The sequence below is a fragment of the Drosophila subpulchrella genome, chromosome X, assembly GCF_014743375.2.
Source record: "Drosophila subpulchrella strain 33 F10 #4 breed RU33 chromosome X, RU_Dsub_v1.1 Primary Assembly, whole genome shotgun sequence".
Lineage (NCBI taxonomy): Eukaryota > Metazoa > Arthropoda > Insecta > Diptera > Drosophilidae > Drosophila > Drosophila subpulchrella.
This window is the reverse complement of record NC_050613.1, coordinates 22,994,331-23,010,672: the sequence shown is the minus strand read 5'-3', so window position 1 is coordinate 23,010,672 and position 16,342 is coordinate 22,994,331. Positions and strand designations below refer to the sequence as shown.

Genomic DNA, 16,342 nt, shown 5'->3' with positions numbered 1-16,342 from the left:
TAGAAAAATAAATTATTTCATACAAATAAAAGGTAGTTTTTCTGTAGAAAATCTGAATTGCTTTTAAATATACAAATCACTAGGTTTTTGAAACCCCTTTTTAGGTGTCTAAAAGTATGCAGTAAATAAATTAGAGTCGTCTTAGTAAATTTGTTGTAACTCCGAGTTAAAAATATATTCTTGCACACTTTTGGTGATCTAAATTGAGATTTTGTGGCACCCCCTACATTTATATGCTGCTGCCTACGCCTCTGGCCACGCCCACATAATCGAAGATGAAAAAGTGCAAAAAGATTTTTAAAAAAGTAAGAAAAGCTCTCAGCAGACAGGTGGCAGACAAAAGCTTCCCACTTTGCGGGCTCCACCCGTTTTGGATTGCGCCTCCACTAAGCCCCAAAGCCGCTTACCCGTTTCGCGGTTTCAAACTCCACTAAGCCAAAAAGAAAAACTAGCATATTTTTTGGGGCACATTTTGAAATTGTATAAATTTATTTAATATACATAGTGTGTTCTTTTATGAGTCTGGGCGGTGAGTGAAATGAGCTGGATATAAATGTTGGCTTGAAATAAGGTTAGTTTCTTATAAGCTAGCAAAAAAATATTTATATGTATCCAATTCTCTTAGGTGTAGGTACTAAAAAAAAAAAGACACGTAAGAAAAGCAACAAAAAAATGTAGATTATAAATATATAGTATATGTGAGTGTGGTTGGTGTTTGGTTTTATCCAATTACTTACAATTTCCATATATAATATTTGTATATGGGTCTATATAGACTTAGTTTCAGTTGTTTTTTCAGTTCTTGTTTCAGCCATTAATTGATTTTTCTTCTGTTTCTTCATAAATTGCAGTTGTTTTCCTACATAAATGTTGCTAATAACCGTTCTATACAAAGGACCTAACTTAGATTTATTTAAACTATTGCTGCTGTGGTAACTAAAATTTACTAACGACTGATGAACAAGAATCGTTTGTATATATGTATATAGCATATAGGCTTGTTGATTAGTTGGTTTCTGCTGATTGGTTTTTTTTAGTTTTCATTTGTTATTTCACTTTTGTTTTGTGTTTGTTGCCTTTGGCGCCTCGCTCAGTCTTCGGTCCTTCGATTATTGTCCCTATCTGATGTTGGCAAACAGATTCAGCACAGATTTGTTCTCCTTTTGGCTGCGTGCCTTGCTGAATACGTTCCAGAATCGCAGCGTCTCATCGCCGGCGCCCGTGACAATGGCCTCGCCATCGGGACTCAGCGCCAAGTAAAGCACCCGATACGAGTGACCCGTCAGCTTGGCCACCTGCGTCAGCGATGGATACTTCCAGACCAGTATCTGGTTCTGCGAATAGCCGTGCGTGGAGACCAGCTCCGAGGAGTGCTTGGACCAGGCCAGATTGCACACTTGCGAGCCCGTGTCCACGCACTGCATGGGCTGGCCCGTCAGCGTGTTCCAGAATCGAATGCACCGATCCGCCGTTCCACCGCCGCTGGCCAGCAGTCCATGATGATGCGGCGACCAGGCGATCGCCTTCACCGCCGCCATATGCTCTGTGTAGGATTGCACAGGATTCACGGAATGCTGATTCCACACATACAGCCGATTGTCATTGCCGCCGCTGGCCAAGTACTGATTGTCCGGCGACCATTTAAGGCCACACACCTCCTGTCGATGGCCGGCCAGTCGTCGCTCCGACTGCAGCTGCGGCGTTCTCGTATCCCGCTGGATGATCCAACGATCGCGCGAACCACTCGATAGAATGTCACTGTTCCAGGCCAAAGCACCCACGCGGGCCGAATGGCCATTGAGCTTGTTGATCTGCTTGTTGGCCGCCACATCCCAGACGGTCACGTAGCCGTGATGAGTGCCCACGGCGACGGTGTTGCCACGCTCGTTCCACGACACCGAGGTCACCGTATTCGCATCCGGACTGAGATCACACAGGCGGGTTACCTGGAATCGAAGGGGAAACACTCATTAGTCTTGGGGCTTCCTTGATGGCTGTTAAATGACCAACTCACCTGACTGGTGCAAGCGCTCCACAAATACACACAGCTGCCCAGGCCCACTGCCAGGACATTCTGCGACGACCAGTCGACCAGATTCAGATAGAAATCGTCCTGCAGCTCGGGCGCATCCAGCACTTTGAAGGGTATGCGCGAGATCTTGCGCGTGGCCTTGCGCGGCGATCGCAACAGCTTCTGGCTTTTGGCGCTGACGGGAGACAATGAGTACGGGCACTCGCCATTGTAGTCCTGAAAAATATAGAAAAGCATATATTTATATATGTAAATTTCGAAATAGAAGTTTAGGTTGCCTTGGTTATCCAAGCAATTAGCAGCAGGCGTTCCAGTTGCTGCAGCCGAGCAAGAAATTGCCAAAGCAAATGTGTCTCAAGTGTGGGGAAAAGAGATTGAAGTTGGTTTTGTTTGCGAGCCGCGTACTTGGCGTCCAGCAATTAACGCCATCGTGCTAAGAGTTGCGACCGCGTCGTTGTCTCTGCCCCCTGGTTACATGCTACTCCTCCCCAGCAAAGGCCTAACCATCTTTCATACACCAGAAAAAAATATATGTATGTTTATAAACCCTATTTATAAACACATTTCCAAATGGTAAATACACCAGGTCCCCCCTTTAGAGCAAATGAAATGAAATTAAAGAGCAGTTGTCTTATGAAAATACTGAATTTAAATATTTTAACACATTTAATATTTAACAAAAATTAAAAGCTGATAAGAAAAATAGGCTCGATTATTATAAAAATATGTTTTACAATAGCAAATCTATTTTTAGATTATTTGTAGAGGGTTTTAGTGAACATTATTATAAAATTTGAGCTTGTTGGCCAACTCTAGGCTTGTGTTGATTCTGGTATATGTAAAATGCATTTTTTAACATCCGTATAAAAACTTTTTTTGTAAAATTTTAATTAATTTCATTCCTAATGCAAATACGGTATAGTACAATTTTTTTACCATTCAAGGAACATTTCTTGTGACAACACAACCCATACTTAGTTTATGCTATAACGCCGAATGTAAAAACGTTTAGTGAAATAACGCCCATATTTATTTTGTTGTTTTTCTTGTTTGTAATTCTTTTTTTACTCCCATGGGCGTAGTTTTACTGGACGTCATTGCATGCACTATAAAATTCCTTGAGTTTCGTTATCCCAAACATTCTGTGTTTCAAGTAACTAGTAAAATCTCTCTGTGTAGCATTCATTTACAAATCGCATTTGGCACGCATTCCGCTTCGCTGGGAGCTCTGGCCCGGCTTTTGTTTGCATAGAAAATGCGGGCAGAGAAGTGTGTTAAGCGTATGCGTGAAGGGCCGGTAGTTATAGTCATTGGACCTCCAACAACCACGCCCCCCTCCCCTCTCTTACGCAACAAAATTACATTTGAAATGCGTGAGTCGGGGGTAGAAAGATACAAAACTGTTCAAAAACTAAACGGAATTGTGCGTGCCAAATGCAATGTGGGAAAAAATAGAGAAGAGAGTTCAGGGCAGATGGAAATGCAAATGAAATGGATGGGCTGTGCTCAAGGGTCAAAAGCAGAGCTTTCTCTGGAATATTATACAAAGGTATTCCACTCGAAATGCATTCTATTAAGGGTAGAGCACATCCAGAAGGGTACTAGAAATTATTCCACATTCGTTTCCGTGTTGAAAGACATTTGTTTTTAATTTATGAAAATAAATTCTATGATTGCGCTTAAAGTCTCCCCGCTTTTTTATAATCTTTTTTATAAAAATTCATACTAAACTTCAAGTCTTTGCATTTAATATATATTTTATAATCTTTTTTTATAAAACCTCAAATTCAAGCTTAGTTAGATTACATTTTTAGTTTAAGCATTAAAAATTCAAGCGAAATAAGCTAAAATTTTAATTCTTTTGTTGATATGGTGCGCTTATGATAATAATGCATAGCTCCCATTATCCAGCTGACTAATATAGTTGACGCATTTTATTTCGCACTACTCATGGGGCTCTGAATCCCATTAAAAAGAATAATGATTTATAAATATTTCGGGCTCGACTCATTTCGCATATCGCTTTTCTGCTATTGCAAGTAGTTCCCTTTTTTTTTTTGGAACCGCATTTGTCATTATGGGTTTGGTCAGGTTCTCGTTTGCCACTCCGATAAAGTGAGCAAACATCCCGGCAAACAGAACACGTAAGTGAATATATCACATATGGGGGTACATATACAGTAGATAGGGTTGAGGTGCTTTGACCTGACCCCAAAAAAAAAGCACTTGACGTCATGCCGCGGCTCTTAATTCATTTAGCAAATTAAAATTTAATTCAATTAACAGGCCGCAAGAAAACGAGATGATACATACAGAACTTAATTGCAGAACTTGGTTTGGGGTTTTTTTTTTTACGTTTCGTTATTTCTTTCTAGGGGCGTGCGTGTGGTGAGCCCTTAATGGTCACTTTACACTTTGGAAAAAATTGAAAAAAATATATATCACCGCAAAAAGTAGCCAACAATTTAATGGTTTTGAGGTCTTTGCTTCCATTTTCTGGGAATGTTATGAAGGCAGTTAAAAACCCCCTGGGTTCCCCCCTTTTCCACAAACCACTCTATAAAGCGTACAAGCAACTGCCATTAAATTTAAATGTTTTTCGATGCCATGCAGAGCGCAGAAAAAATACGAGGTGGTAAGCCTATTAGAAATTCAATTGTTAAAACGCTTAAGGTTCGAGGGGGGTTTTAAGGGGGAATGGGGGGGATTAAGGGGGCAGTAAAACCCTCTGACAAATGGCAAAAGGAAATCCGACAACTTGTACCCGATTAAAATCGCACAGTGTTTTTTTGGATTTAACCTTGTGGCTCTTAACTATTTATCAACTATTTTTGGACCTCTTTATTTTGCGTAATATTTCTGACTATGAGGTTTTGTTTTCTTAATTTTTTAACAAATAGTTCCTTTTAATTTTGCTTATTCTTAAATTTTCTGTGGAAATGTATGTTTTTAAAGAACTCCTAGAATTTCTTTTTATTTTACGTAATATCTTTGACTATGGGTTTTTCTTAATTTTTAAAAATGTATTTCCTTTTTATTTTGTTTATTTTTTAATGTTCTTTAGTTATGTTTATTTTTTATAGAAGTCTTGGAATGTCAACTACCTAATTAAGTTTTTTTTTACATTTTCTCTATCATTACGATAATTGTTTTACTCAATTAGAAGCTATCTGTTAATTGCAGTACAGTCTGGTACAAAACATCATGACACAGTGCGGCAAAACAATCATTATTCATTCATTCCGCTCAGCAAACACCAAACAAAAGACAAAAATGCGAGCTGCTAACAAAAAATAAGAAGATAAAAAACTTGCCGGCCGGCAATTGTTAAGTCTGGTTTTTTTTTGGTATTTTTTATATATATCTTTTTTTTTTTGTGGGCGGCGCTTGGAGGCAGGCTTATAAATTAAACAAATAAACAACCAACCAGCAGAGAGAACAGAAAAAAATAAAATAAAAAAGAAACAGGGAGAGGAAGGGGGTAAATAAAAGCGTGATTCCAAAAAGAAGTGGTTAGCCCATGTTTAATGGTAATGTTGAACCTGTCGCTCCGATCGCCTGGGATCTCGGATCGGATCGGACCAACTTAATCACGCCGCCACGAAAATAGTCATCGCTAATGCGATGTTAATGCAAATGTCTGCTGCATAAATTAATAATTATAATAGCAATAACAACGGAGACAACAAAAACAAACCATAAAAGATGAGATTCTGTTGGTTTGGGCCCGTGAGCAGTCGGTTTTCTATAAATCCCCCTTAATGGCTATTCGAAATGGGCAGCCAGACATGGGGTAAGAGATATCAGAAAAAATAAACAGAAAACCAAACAGCAGGTGCACGAAATCGGCGGGCAAAGGGGTGTTAAATTATAGTTACTTGAGGCAGCCGTGATTGGATTGTTGGCAAAGTACAAAAAGCAATATAAATAATAATTACTCCAAAATATTTAGCTGGCACGAAATTCACAACGCCTTGGATAGAAGAAATTTAATTTAAGCAGATTGTTTAAAAGCAATCCATACCCATATATCTTTAAAAAGCCATTAAAAATATACCAATTGGAAAAATTAGTATTTATTTTTGGTATTTTTTATGTAAGAACTAAAAAAAAAAGGTCTTGTAGAGAATATATACATATCTTATTAATCACTAAGAATTATATGATCTTATCAACAGAGACTATTACACATTTTTCGTACGAATTCTGACTAACAAAGATCCCCCATTCATTGAGAACCAGAAATTCCATTATAACTTTCAACTCGTCAATGAACCCAAAACCGAAAACCGAAAACCAATCCCCAATTTTTCAATCAAAACAATGGCAAACGTCTAAAAAAGTGTTGAGACCATATATTTTGCCGACTGCTGGACAACGAGAAACTACTGTACAAAAAATTTAGGAGGTTGGGCTCCCCCACCAACCAACCACATTATTTATGACAATAACTTTGCGACCGCACATAATTGAATTACATATTGTTTGTTGTGACCACAGAGGCATATGGAATATGAAAAAAATAAAAAAAAAACCTAAGGGCTATATAAAAAAAAGAGGGGGAGTGGCGTGTTAATTGTGTGGGCGTGATATAGATGAATGGCCGGCGATTTGTGGCTGAGTAATTGCAGGGCGACAGAAAAATCAAACCAATTGGCAAAACCATTTGGCCAAAAGCAAATCAACTTGCTGTGATCGCTATTAATCAACAAAAAAAAAGGGGGAGGGAAAAGTAGAGCTGCTTTAAGTGATTTCTTCCCTCTTTCCACCGCTGAAATTACCAAACTATGGCTTAAATGGGCACACAGAGATCTCAGTTATTGACTCAAGTGTCGTTTTAGACCACTGAAGTAGTAGTTGAAGATGGAGAATTCTGCGGTCCGGTCTCTCTGGACCACTTCAAGTTTCGTTTCTTTCTTTCCATTAAATATATTTACCCTATCATTACAGGAGATGATGAAATACTTAAGAAAAATGAACTTGTTTGTATTAAAAATATTTTAACTATTTATTGTGATATATATGTATATAAAAATGGAGTAGAAAGAAGTCTTTCAACTTTTATGTTTTTAAAAAACCCATTATCACTCACATTTCTTATAAAAAAAGACCCAGAAACATGGTATTCCAAGAGATAAGAAAAACCCAAATAAATCAGAGGAAAATATATACTTCTTGGAAAAATACGATCCAAAACAAAACCAAATATAAAATATGTTTATAAATGGAGTAGGAAGAAGAAGTTCTTCAACTTTTATAATCAAATTTCCCATAAAAAATCCTATATCAACAAGAACATATTATACAATGATTTATAACTCCAAGACATAAGCAAATCCCATTAAAATCAAAGGGGAATATATATTTCTTAGGAAAATACGATCCAATACAAACCCAAATAAACTAGAAAACCAATTTATTTAAAAGACACAATTAAAAGAGTATTTACCCCCTCGCTTTCAAATACAAAACTAGTTTTTTATTATCTGAAGTGAGTGCGTGTGTTGCTCACTTATTTGTTTCCAACGGAGGGAACTCGCTTTTGTTATTTTTGTTGGCTGTTGGCCGTTGGCTGCCGATGATTTTTCTACTGCTTCTGCTTCGGCAACGTGTCAACTGTCAAAAATCAGTCAAAGCAAAGATATTCAACAAAATCGAGAAGGGCAAAAGACAACGACGACGGTCAACGGACGTGCCCCACACGTACCTCTTTATTTATTTAAAAACATTTTTTACCTCTTTTTCTTAAGCATTTTACCAACAAGCGGGCAATTGAGGCAACATAAATCTGATAAGCTGGCAAATATGTCAGGTCTGCAATAATAATAATTATGATGGAGGATGGCGATAATGTTGATGGGGGAGATCACCGGCGTAGCCACGAATCTAATGACAAGTGGCAATAGTTTCCCCTTTCTCACATCTGTATTTCATTGTATTCATGTTTCTGTTTCTGTTTCTGTTTTTTTATCTATTTATCTATTTCACTTTTGGTCCAAACACTTGAACAATCAGTCCACCAGCTATATATATAATTACATGGCGATGGAGGAGATCTATCTACACTATATAGACAGGGAGAGAGATCTCCAAACACGTTGGTTCACCATCATCACGCGCGCATTGGAATCAAAAAAAAAAAGAGTGTGTTAACCTCTGGTTTCGGTCGAGCAACTTTTCTCTCGATTTGTCTTAGGCCTCTAGACTTTTCACAAAAAAAAAAAAGGAAACCGGTTTCCACCGATCAATAGATGGTTGAATAGATGGAAAAAGGGGAGCCAGGAATGCCGGTCAAGATTTTTCCCGGCAAGGAAAACGTTTTACAGAAAAATCACAAAGCCAAGTTCATCATTGGATATTTCAGGAGAGAAAGAAAGGCCACATATGTTGTAGGAAGCCAGCCAAAAACCTATAATAATAACTAATAGCCTGAAATCATACAAATCTCATTTTCCCACGACCTCATCTCTTGCGGTTTATTCAACTTTCCGTTTGAAATCTTCTCTTTTTCATTCCAAGGGAGCCAAAGAAAACCTCAATTAACACCGACTGCAAATTCAATTAAATGCATTCTGCAGCACACAATGCCCCTGTGATATCTCAATCAAAAGTCAAATTCGCTGACCTTTTAGCTTAGAGAATTCCCAGCGTTTTTATGGGGGACATGTTTCTTACATACACAAAAGATCGTTGATAAATCAAATTGATTTTATAAAACGAACTTGTCTTTACACTGCTTAAATTGATAGTTTAAAATGTTTTTGGTTCATTTTGATATTTAGTGCAAATCGATATTTTCGATATTTTTATCAGATTTTTTCTAATTGTTTGAAATATTCCTCTTTTAAAATAAAATTATAATGTTGTGTATTTTTAATATTTAAGACACTCTTTGCACAAACGCTATAAAAATATATATATATATATATATAAGCGAAAATCGATAGTTTTCGATAATGAACTTTTCGATAATTTCGATATTTTTATAAAAACAAGTGTTATTTTGGATTTTATACTCGATTACTCTAAATTTGAGTATAAAAATCAACCCGATGATGTGTTTCTCCTCTCCCCATTTTAAAATCAACGAGAAATGCTAATGGAAAACTCACCTGCTTGGTGGGTGACTGGTACTTGAAGAGACTCCGCTTCGCGGCCGGCGTGTAGGCATTCTCATTCCGCTCCTCGCCGGCGGTCTTCACGTCGTCGATCGCCGAGCCCAGGAGCTCGTTCTTCAGGAGGCAGGAGTAGGCCAGACTATCGCGTGCCGTTTCCCCGCAGTCCCGCTGCTTCTTGCTCGTCTGTGGCGAGTTGTCATTGGACTTGTTGATCGACGCGAAGTTCGTCTGCCAGTTGTTGTTCGCTCTGCGATGGGTGGAAAATGCGGGAAAAGATAGGAAAACACGAAAATGTTAATGCAATGAAAATGCCATTAATTATCGCTAGAACAGGGAAAGCTTGGTGCCCAAAAGGGCGTAGCTGGGATTGCATTAAGGGGGATCATATTTCAGTATTTAATGTGTTTATGCTTTCATCGAAATATTTTTAAATTGACTAAAAACATACTTAAACTGCAAACTGCACCTTCTCAAATTTCTAGTTTTTTTTGCCCCCCTTTATTATTATTTTTTCCACGACCCTGACCATAACTTCCTTTCGTTGCAACAATGGGAAAAAAAATAAATGAGAACATCAAAAAATACTTAGCCTTACATAAATAATTTATATAAAAAATCCACAATGGAATCATGGGAGGGCACTCGCAGAACGTAGACTAAATAAATTTATGCAAACGCGTTCAAATTCAATTTAGCCATATCGTCTGGCACACACCCCATACCCCACACATCCCCAATTGTTATTATTTCTACCCATTAAAAACATAAAAAACGTGTGCAACGTGCAAAAAAATTATTGACGGTCGAATTGTGCAAAATTTGCGAAAAACAACAGCTAAAAATAATAATTATTTGCCATGAAATTTGGCCAAGTGTGAGAGAATTGCACTGCACTGTGAAAAACTGTTTACGAATGCAATAAGCGTTGGCTGTATTTTTTGTGTATGTTTTTTGAGGACCCCCTCCCCTTTTTTTTGATGATTGTATCTGGGCAAACGCATTTGAAGTGCTCACTTCCACCTCGAATAAATCAAATTTCAGAAGCGGATGGGGGACGCAAATTGAGCGAGGAAAAATATTTGTATATATTAAATGCAGGCGCGACGAATGACAATTCAATAAAAAGGGGGGTAAGACCTCTATCGAGTTTTAAAAAAAGGAAAAAAGACCCTCTAACCGGAAACTAATTAAGTTTCAACGCAGAAATTAACCATCTTGAACATGTTTCTCTTTTATTTCTGGCCAAGTTTTTGGTGAACTCTCACGTCTTTGGATTTAGTCGTTGAATTGTTGGGTTCAAAGAAATAAGTTCGCACACAACAAAGTTCAAATTTCCCTGTTTTCCCATGAAGTTTTTAAGTTAGTCTTGTTGTCTTTTAGTAATGTCTCTCTTTCTTCCCATCTTTCTTTCTTTTCGTGTCTTTTTTTCTACGCGGAACTCATTAGCAAATGAAGGAGAAAAATATTCAAGTTCTTTGGCCAACAGTAATGCCAACTTTTGGATTATTAACTGGATACCACGTGCAGGAAAATGTTGGAATAAATAATTCTACAAATAAGCAAAAAAGGTATTTTAAAGATGTATATTAAGAATAAAATGCTTGCAAAATTGTGAAATAAAAGAGATTTCTTAAAAAGTATTGGATGGAATGTTTTAAAACTTCTTCTTAAAAGCATTTTTTAAGACTTTTTTCTTTAAAAAAAAAATGTTTAAAATATTGTTGCATTAAAACAGAAACATTTTAAAGGCAATTAATATTTTTCAATCATTTCTATCAACAACTTAATGAATATTTCACCACTAAAAACAACACTTTTCCCCCCTATTACAATAATATGTAAATTACGGCTGACCATGTTTGTCGTTCGTGTTTGTTGTTTTATGTTGATTGTTGTTTCTGTTTGTCGGCGGACATTCAATCACCGTTAGCTAAACAAGGGGCAGCCAGGCGGGAAATTCTTAGGTGGGTAGTTTGTATCCGCTGCTGGTTGTTCTTTTTTCGCCAGTTCTTTCGCTTTGAAAGCGGAAAAGATGACGTAGCAATAAGACATAACGGCTTGTGCAGAGTTCAATGCACTCAATTAAAATTACAAAACATTAACGAACCAACCATGGAAGATGTAACTCAACTGGAAAGGTTTAAATAATAATAACGAATTATTTGAAACGAACAAACGAACCCAAAAATTCACAATTAATAAAAATTTCTTTTATATTTTTAAGAATTTTTTTCAGAATGAAGAAAAACGTTTTTTGTAAAAACTAAATTGGGCCTAACAAATGTGTTTTATTCATTGTTATCTCTCATAGTTTAAGGTGAAAGACTAAAAAAATCTTTACATTTTACATAATCGATGGTTAACTATAAAAGATTTCCGTTTGACATAAAAATTGGAAATCCAAAACCGAAGTTCTGGAATAATTTGTAGGTATATGTAAAGAAAGGGTTTGACCATAGAGACCCACAAAATGCTAGTTTTAAATATAAAAAAAATTCTATAAATTAAAAAAAATTGTAAGACTCACCTGCAGGGTATGAATCGATCGAGTGATGTGGGCGTGGTAGACGACTCGAGATTGTCGAACAGATTTCGGGCCACGGGACTGCAGTGCTTCAGGATGCGCTTCTCATATTCGGGACTAAACATCTTATCGGCTGTCGGAACTAGCCACGTGTCCTCGCCTGTGGTTTCTTCTTTTTTGTAACGCCTTCGATTTGCAAAAATTCAACACAAATTTAACCAAACAAAACTTGGAAATAAAACACTCCAATGATTAAAAAAAAAAAGAACGAAAATTTTAAATCAAGTTTAAACTCCAAAAATCTGGTTTACGAGTCGTAGAAAATATATATACAAATTATATAAGAGTGCTGCAAGAGAGAAAAACAGATAAACATAATTAATTAGAATGGTTTCTCTATGTATTTTGGTGTTTTATTCGAATTTGAATAAAATTGTAATTTATTTGTGGTGCTTTTCGTGTTTATTTTTTTTTCGTGTTTTTTTTTTTTGCCGACTACAACGACATTTTGGCTTTAAAGCCATTAATCAACGTCTGGGATTGAATTTGGGCTTTGGGCCTGGCTAATCAGCCCGGCAATTGCCTTTCTATTTTCGAGTCTTTTTCGCACCCATTTCGTTGGGGGCGTATCAATCACAGAATAGAATAGAATAAATAGGGGAGACGAAGAGACAGCGAGTTGGCTGTCATGTATTTTGGATGTATCTTCCCTCGGTTGCGTTCTGCATACGGAAAAATGTAAAAAAAAGAAAGACTGTCTTGGGGATCGAAGCTTAAATACCCCTAGAAACTAACAGAGAAGTTAAGATCTATACCATTTTTAAAGATCTTAAGATAATACAAGAAATATATAGATTCCCTAATGTTTTATAGTCTTTTAAAGTGATTGATAATACTTTACTTATTATTAACTAGTCTTATTACACAGAATTAAATATTTTAAATATGAAATATATAAAATTTGAGCAGACTATTTTATTAATACCCTTTGTAAAAGTAGAAATATGATCGGCCCTTTCGGCTGCTAATTAGATCCGCCCCAGCGATCTATTCGAGATTCCAAAAACCCCTCTCCAATGGATTTTTATATCTTTCTGCTTCTATATCCCTGGCGTGCCTGGTAGTAATTAATTTATGGGCGTTAAGTGTTGCTTGTTTGCGGCGGCGCTGCAAGTATATTCCTCCTTTGGGATAGGTGTTTTCTGCTGTTTTTTAGGAACCTCTAGAAGCACAGCAGCGTAACCAGAGTAAGGAAAACAGAAAACTCACTCAGGCCAAACACTTCCGCATCGAGGTAAGCAACTAATACTCCGCCACTTTTTCCGTTTTGCTATTATAGCTAGTAGTAAATTATTTGGTTTTTTTTTTAAATAATTTTTTAGAAAATATATAGTACGTAGTTATATTGAGAACTTAAATGTGACGACCGACAACTGACGACAACCAACAGGTTACTGATTCGACTGCAAAATAAAACTCGGTTATAACTATACTTTTCCGACGTCTGTCAGGGGTTGACTGAAGATAGAGATAAAGCTATTGACTCGCAGGTACCGCCCTCGGCAGGTACTAAAAACTCCGAGTGCTGATAACTTCGAATACCGATACAAAGTAAACATTTACTTCCCAAAATATACCTACATATGTGTATTAATCCGTGACTCAAGCCCCTGGAACACAATTAAACCCGGCGACTTACTGCTGATAACCGAGAAATGGAGGCAACTGCGATAAGGTTAAGCAGAAGGCGCCTTATAATTCTCGAAATGGGGCGGTATATGGGTAAACTTTGGGGTAGGGTTTCTTTATATAAGAACGCCCATTTAATCACATCGATGATAGGCGTGTGAAAGTTGAGTAGTGTAAATAAAGAGGGGGAATATTGGATTTCAGCGATATGACAGTAATGCCCTCTGGGGGGGTTTGATATATGTGTTTACGACATGGGAAACCCCCAGTAAGCAACAAGAAGCCTTTCTTCAAATAAACTCCTAGTAGAATAGTATGAATAGTGTGATCTTTCATAAATCAGTTCCTATTTCTAAAATAGATCATCATAGTACAGTCCTATTTCTAAAATATATCATCCATTAATTATAGTATTTTGTGTGGAGCATTGAGTTTTCAATATTTTTTTTCAGTTTTTAGTATATTTTGTAAAAGTAAAGCTCCATAATATAATTATACATATATATTAAATATAATTATATTTTTAATTAGTTGTTGAATTTTTAAAATAACTAATATAGATCTTGAAAAACTGATGAACCATTGGGCTTATATAAGTATTGATACTTTTTAAGATTTAGGCGATAGGAGATATAGAAATAAATTAATAAATCATTTCTCCCATGATGGCTAAACCGATTTAAGCAAAATCATACTTATAAACTTACAAAGGTTTCTTTTTGCGGGGGTTGTAAAATGATAGTATTACCACCCCCTTGGCTGCGCCCCTGATCCTGTTCGCCCCCTCTCTGTCGCACCCAGTGCATTTGGTGGAAGGTGACACGTCACACGGGGGAGAGTCACTTTCCACTTTCCACGACCCCTCTCTCTCCCTAACTCCCTAACTCCCTCCCACTCTAGCACACACACACACACACATGGTGATCAAGGACAATGAACTTGCCCAGCTGTTGTCCCTTTCACTCCGCCTGCGATCTAAGACAATCTGTTTATGTTCTGTGCATGTGTTTGTACTATTTTTAGTGCACGTTGTTATTGCCGCTGGATGTGGAAGGTCAGCTTGGAAGGAGAGATAAAGATAAAGAGCGCTCTGTGGGAGAAGAAAATGCCAAGGAAATTCCAGAGGCTATAAATACAAGAAAACCGCAGTGGGCGATAAGAAATCCGTGGGATGTGGTTAATTTGGCCTGCACCCCGCAGCGCCGTTTATTTTTTTTTCTTTTCATTTATTTCATATGCCTTATCATAAACGAACACTGGAATGATAAGAGACCACAGACAACAACAAGCGTAACTTCATGGGAATAATCGATGGCCGCAACAACTAAGCACAAAAACTGCAATTATGTCAAGGACATCGCATCTAATAAGCCAAAAGCAGCACACTGCGTTTAAATATTTAACTTGGCAATTTGCAGTCACATATGTGTGTACTTTTTTTCTGTTTCCATTGTTATTGCTTTTCCTATTGTGCAGAGAGAGGGAGAGAGAGAGAGAGAGGGTGAGATCGCATTACTCTCCCATGGGCTCTGTCCCGCTCGCACACAATGTACAGCTAGCAATGGAAAATGGAAGGAAAAAAGTAGAGTTGAGAGAGGGAGAGGGGTGGAAATGACGGTTAACTGTGCCAGACGTAACTGTTAAAACACACCGACACACAAAACTACACACACTAGCCAGCACTTTTAGTTTTCCACTAAACAATTTCCAATATTTGCAGCGCTTTTCCCCACTTACTTTTTTGAATGTTTTACGCGCTAAAGACGGTTAATTTCGATTTATGGTCAGCAGGACGCTAAGCATACGCGTTTTTTTTTTTGGTTCTTTTTGTTTCTATTTTGTTTGTTTCCCTGCTACCGACGCTGGAAAACTCTAGGTTTTTTTTGGGGTTGTTGTCGTTCCGAAGTCGCTCGGAGTTTAGGTCTTTTTACACGGGCGGTTTTCTTGTTTTTGTGACGGCGCTGCGCGATTCCCAGTTAGTCGACTGCCGCTGCTGCTCCTACATTACAACAAAAAAAGTTACGTTTTTTCACGCAAGCAAGCCACTAGAGGTGGAGGAACATCGATGTTTACATCGATATCATATGTCATCGATGTTTTCAAGGCATCGGTAACCGATGTTTGGCAGGCCAACATCTACGTTTCCATCTCTATTTGGCTCACGCTTTCTTCTTACTGACACTTACGTGTTTGCCATCTCACTTACGGTTGCTTACGTTCAAACACAAAAATACTGAAAAAACGATTTTGTGAGAAGAGAAATCATCTCGTATTCGCTGGAAATGCACATTACAACAAAAAAAAGTTACGTTTTTCATGAGCTGGAGAAACATCGGTGGAACCATCGATAGATCGATGCTTAATGGGGACTATCGATGTTTCCCCATGCTGACGCCAATGTCAGAAAAACGTTGCATTTTAAAATTTCTGTTAGAATCCAATCATTTTTTAACACTAACATATTCAGAACGAAATTTAATGGATTCTAAGTAAAAGATTTACAAACAAATTAATTTGGCTGCGAACTACAAGGACACTTAAAATGTTCAGACTTAACGGCCTTCCATCCTTCTAGATTCCATAACTCGAGTTCTTGGACTCCGATTTTGATGTGGAATAACTCTATGAATTCGTATTTGAATTTTCTAATACTCTACAGTAAAATATAAATTATAAGCGAGGGTCAAATTTCTAGCCCATTTTAATGACCGATTTTTCGGTATTTCCTATGGATTTCAGAATGGGAACCCAAAACTGCACTTCTATATTTCATAACTTGTGTTTTTTGATTCCGATTTTGATGTGGGATACCTTTATGAATTTATGGTTGAATTCCCTAATATTTTACATTAAAATGTTTCTTTTAAACGAGGATCACATTTTTAACCCATTTTCATGTTCGATTTTTCAGTATATCCAATGGTTTTCAAAATGGGGACCCAAAACTGCACTTCAAGATTTCATAACTCGAGTTATTGG

General features: G+C 37.2%; 1 protein-coding gene across 2 annotated transcripts; it reads right to left on the bottom strand.

Annotated features, from left to right (window-relative positions):
- Positions 1-802: 802 nt before the first annotated feature.
- On the bottom strand, positions 803-15,389 carry LOC119557450 (fizzy-related protein homolog). Of its 2 annotated transcripts, none has more exons than XM_037870215.1 (5): positions 15,101-15,389; positions 11,678-12,023; positions 9,145-9,397; positions 2,015-2,248; positions 803-1,946 (listed from the first exon to the last, which is right to left on the bottom strand). In XM_037870215.1, the coding sequence occupies exons 2-5, from the start codon at positions 11,797-11,799 to the stop codon at positions 1,119-1,121; spliced, it is 1,437 nt and encodes a 478-aa protein (XP_037726143.1). In that variant the 5' UTR covers positions 11,800-12,023; positions 15,101-15,389; the 3' UTR covers positions 803-1,118. The 2 variants fall into 2 exon arrangements, with proteins under 2 accessions (XP_037726143.1, XP_037726144.1); XM_037870216.1 differs by lacking the exon at positions 15,101-15,389 and adding an exon at positions 12,944-13,064.
- Between the last annotated feature and the right edge of the window lie 953 nt (positions 15,390-16,342).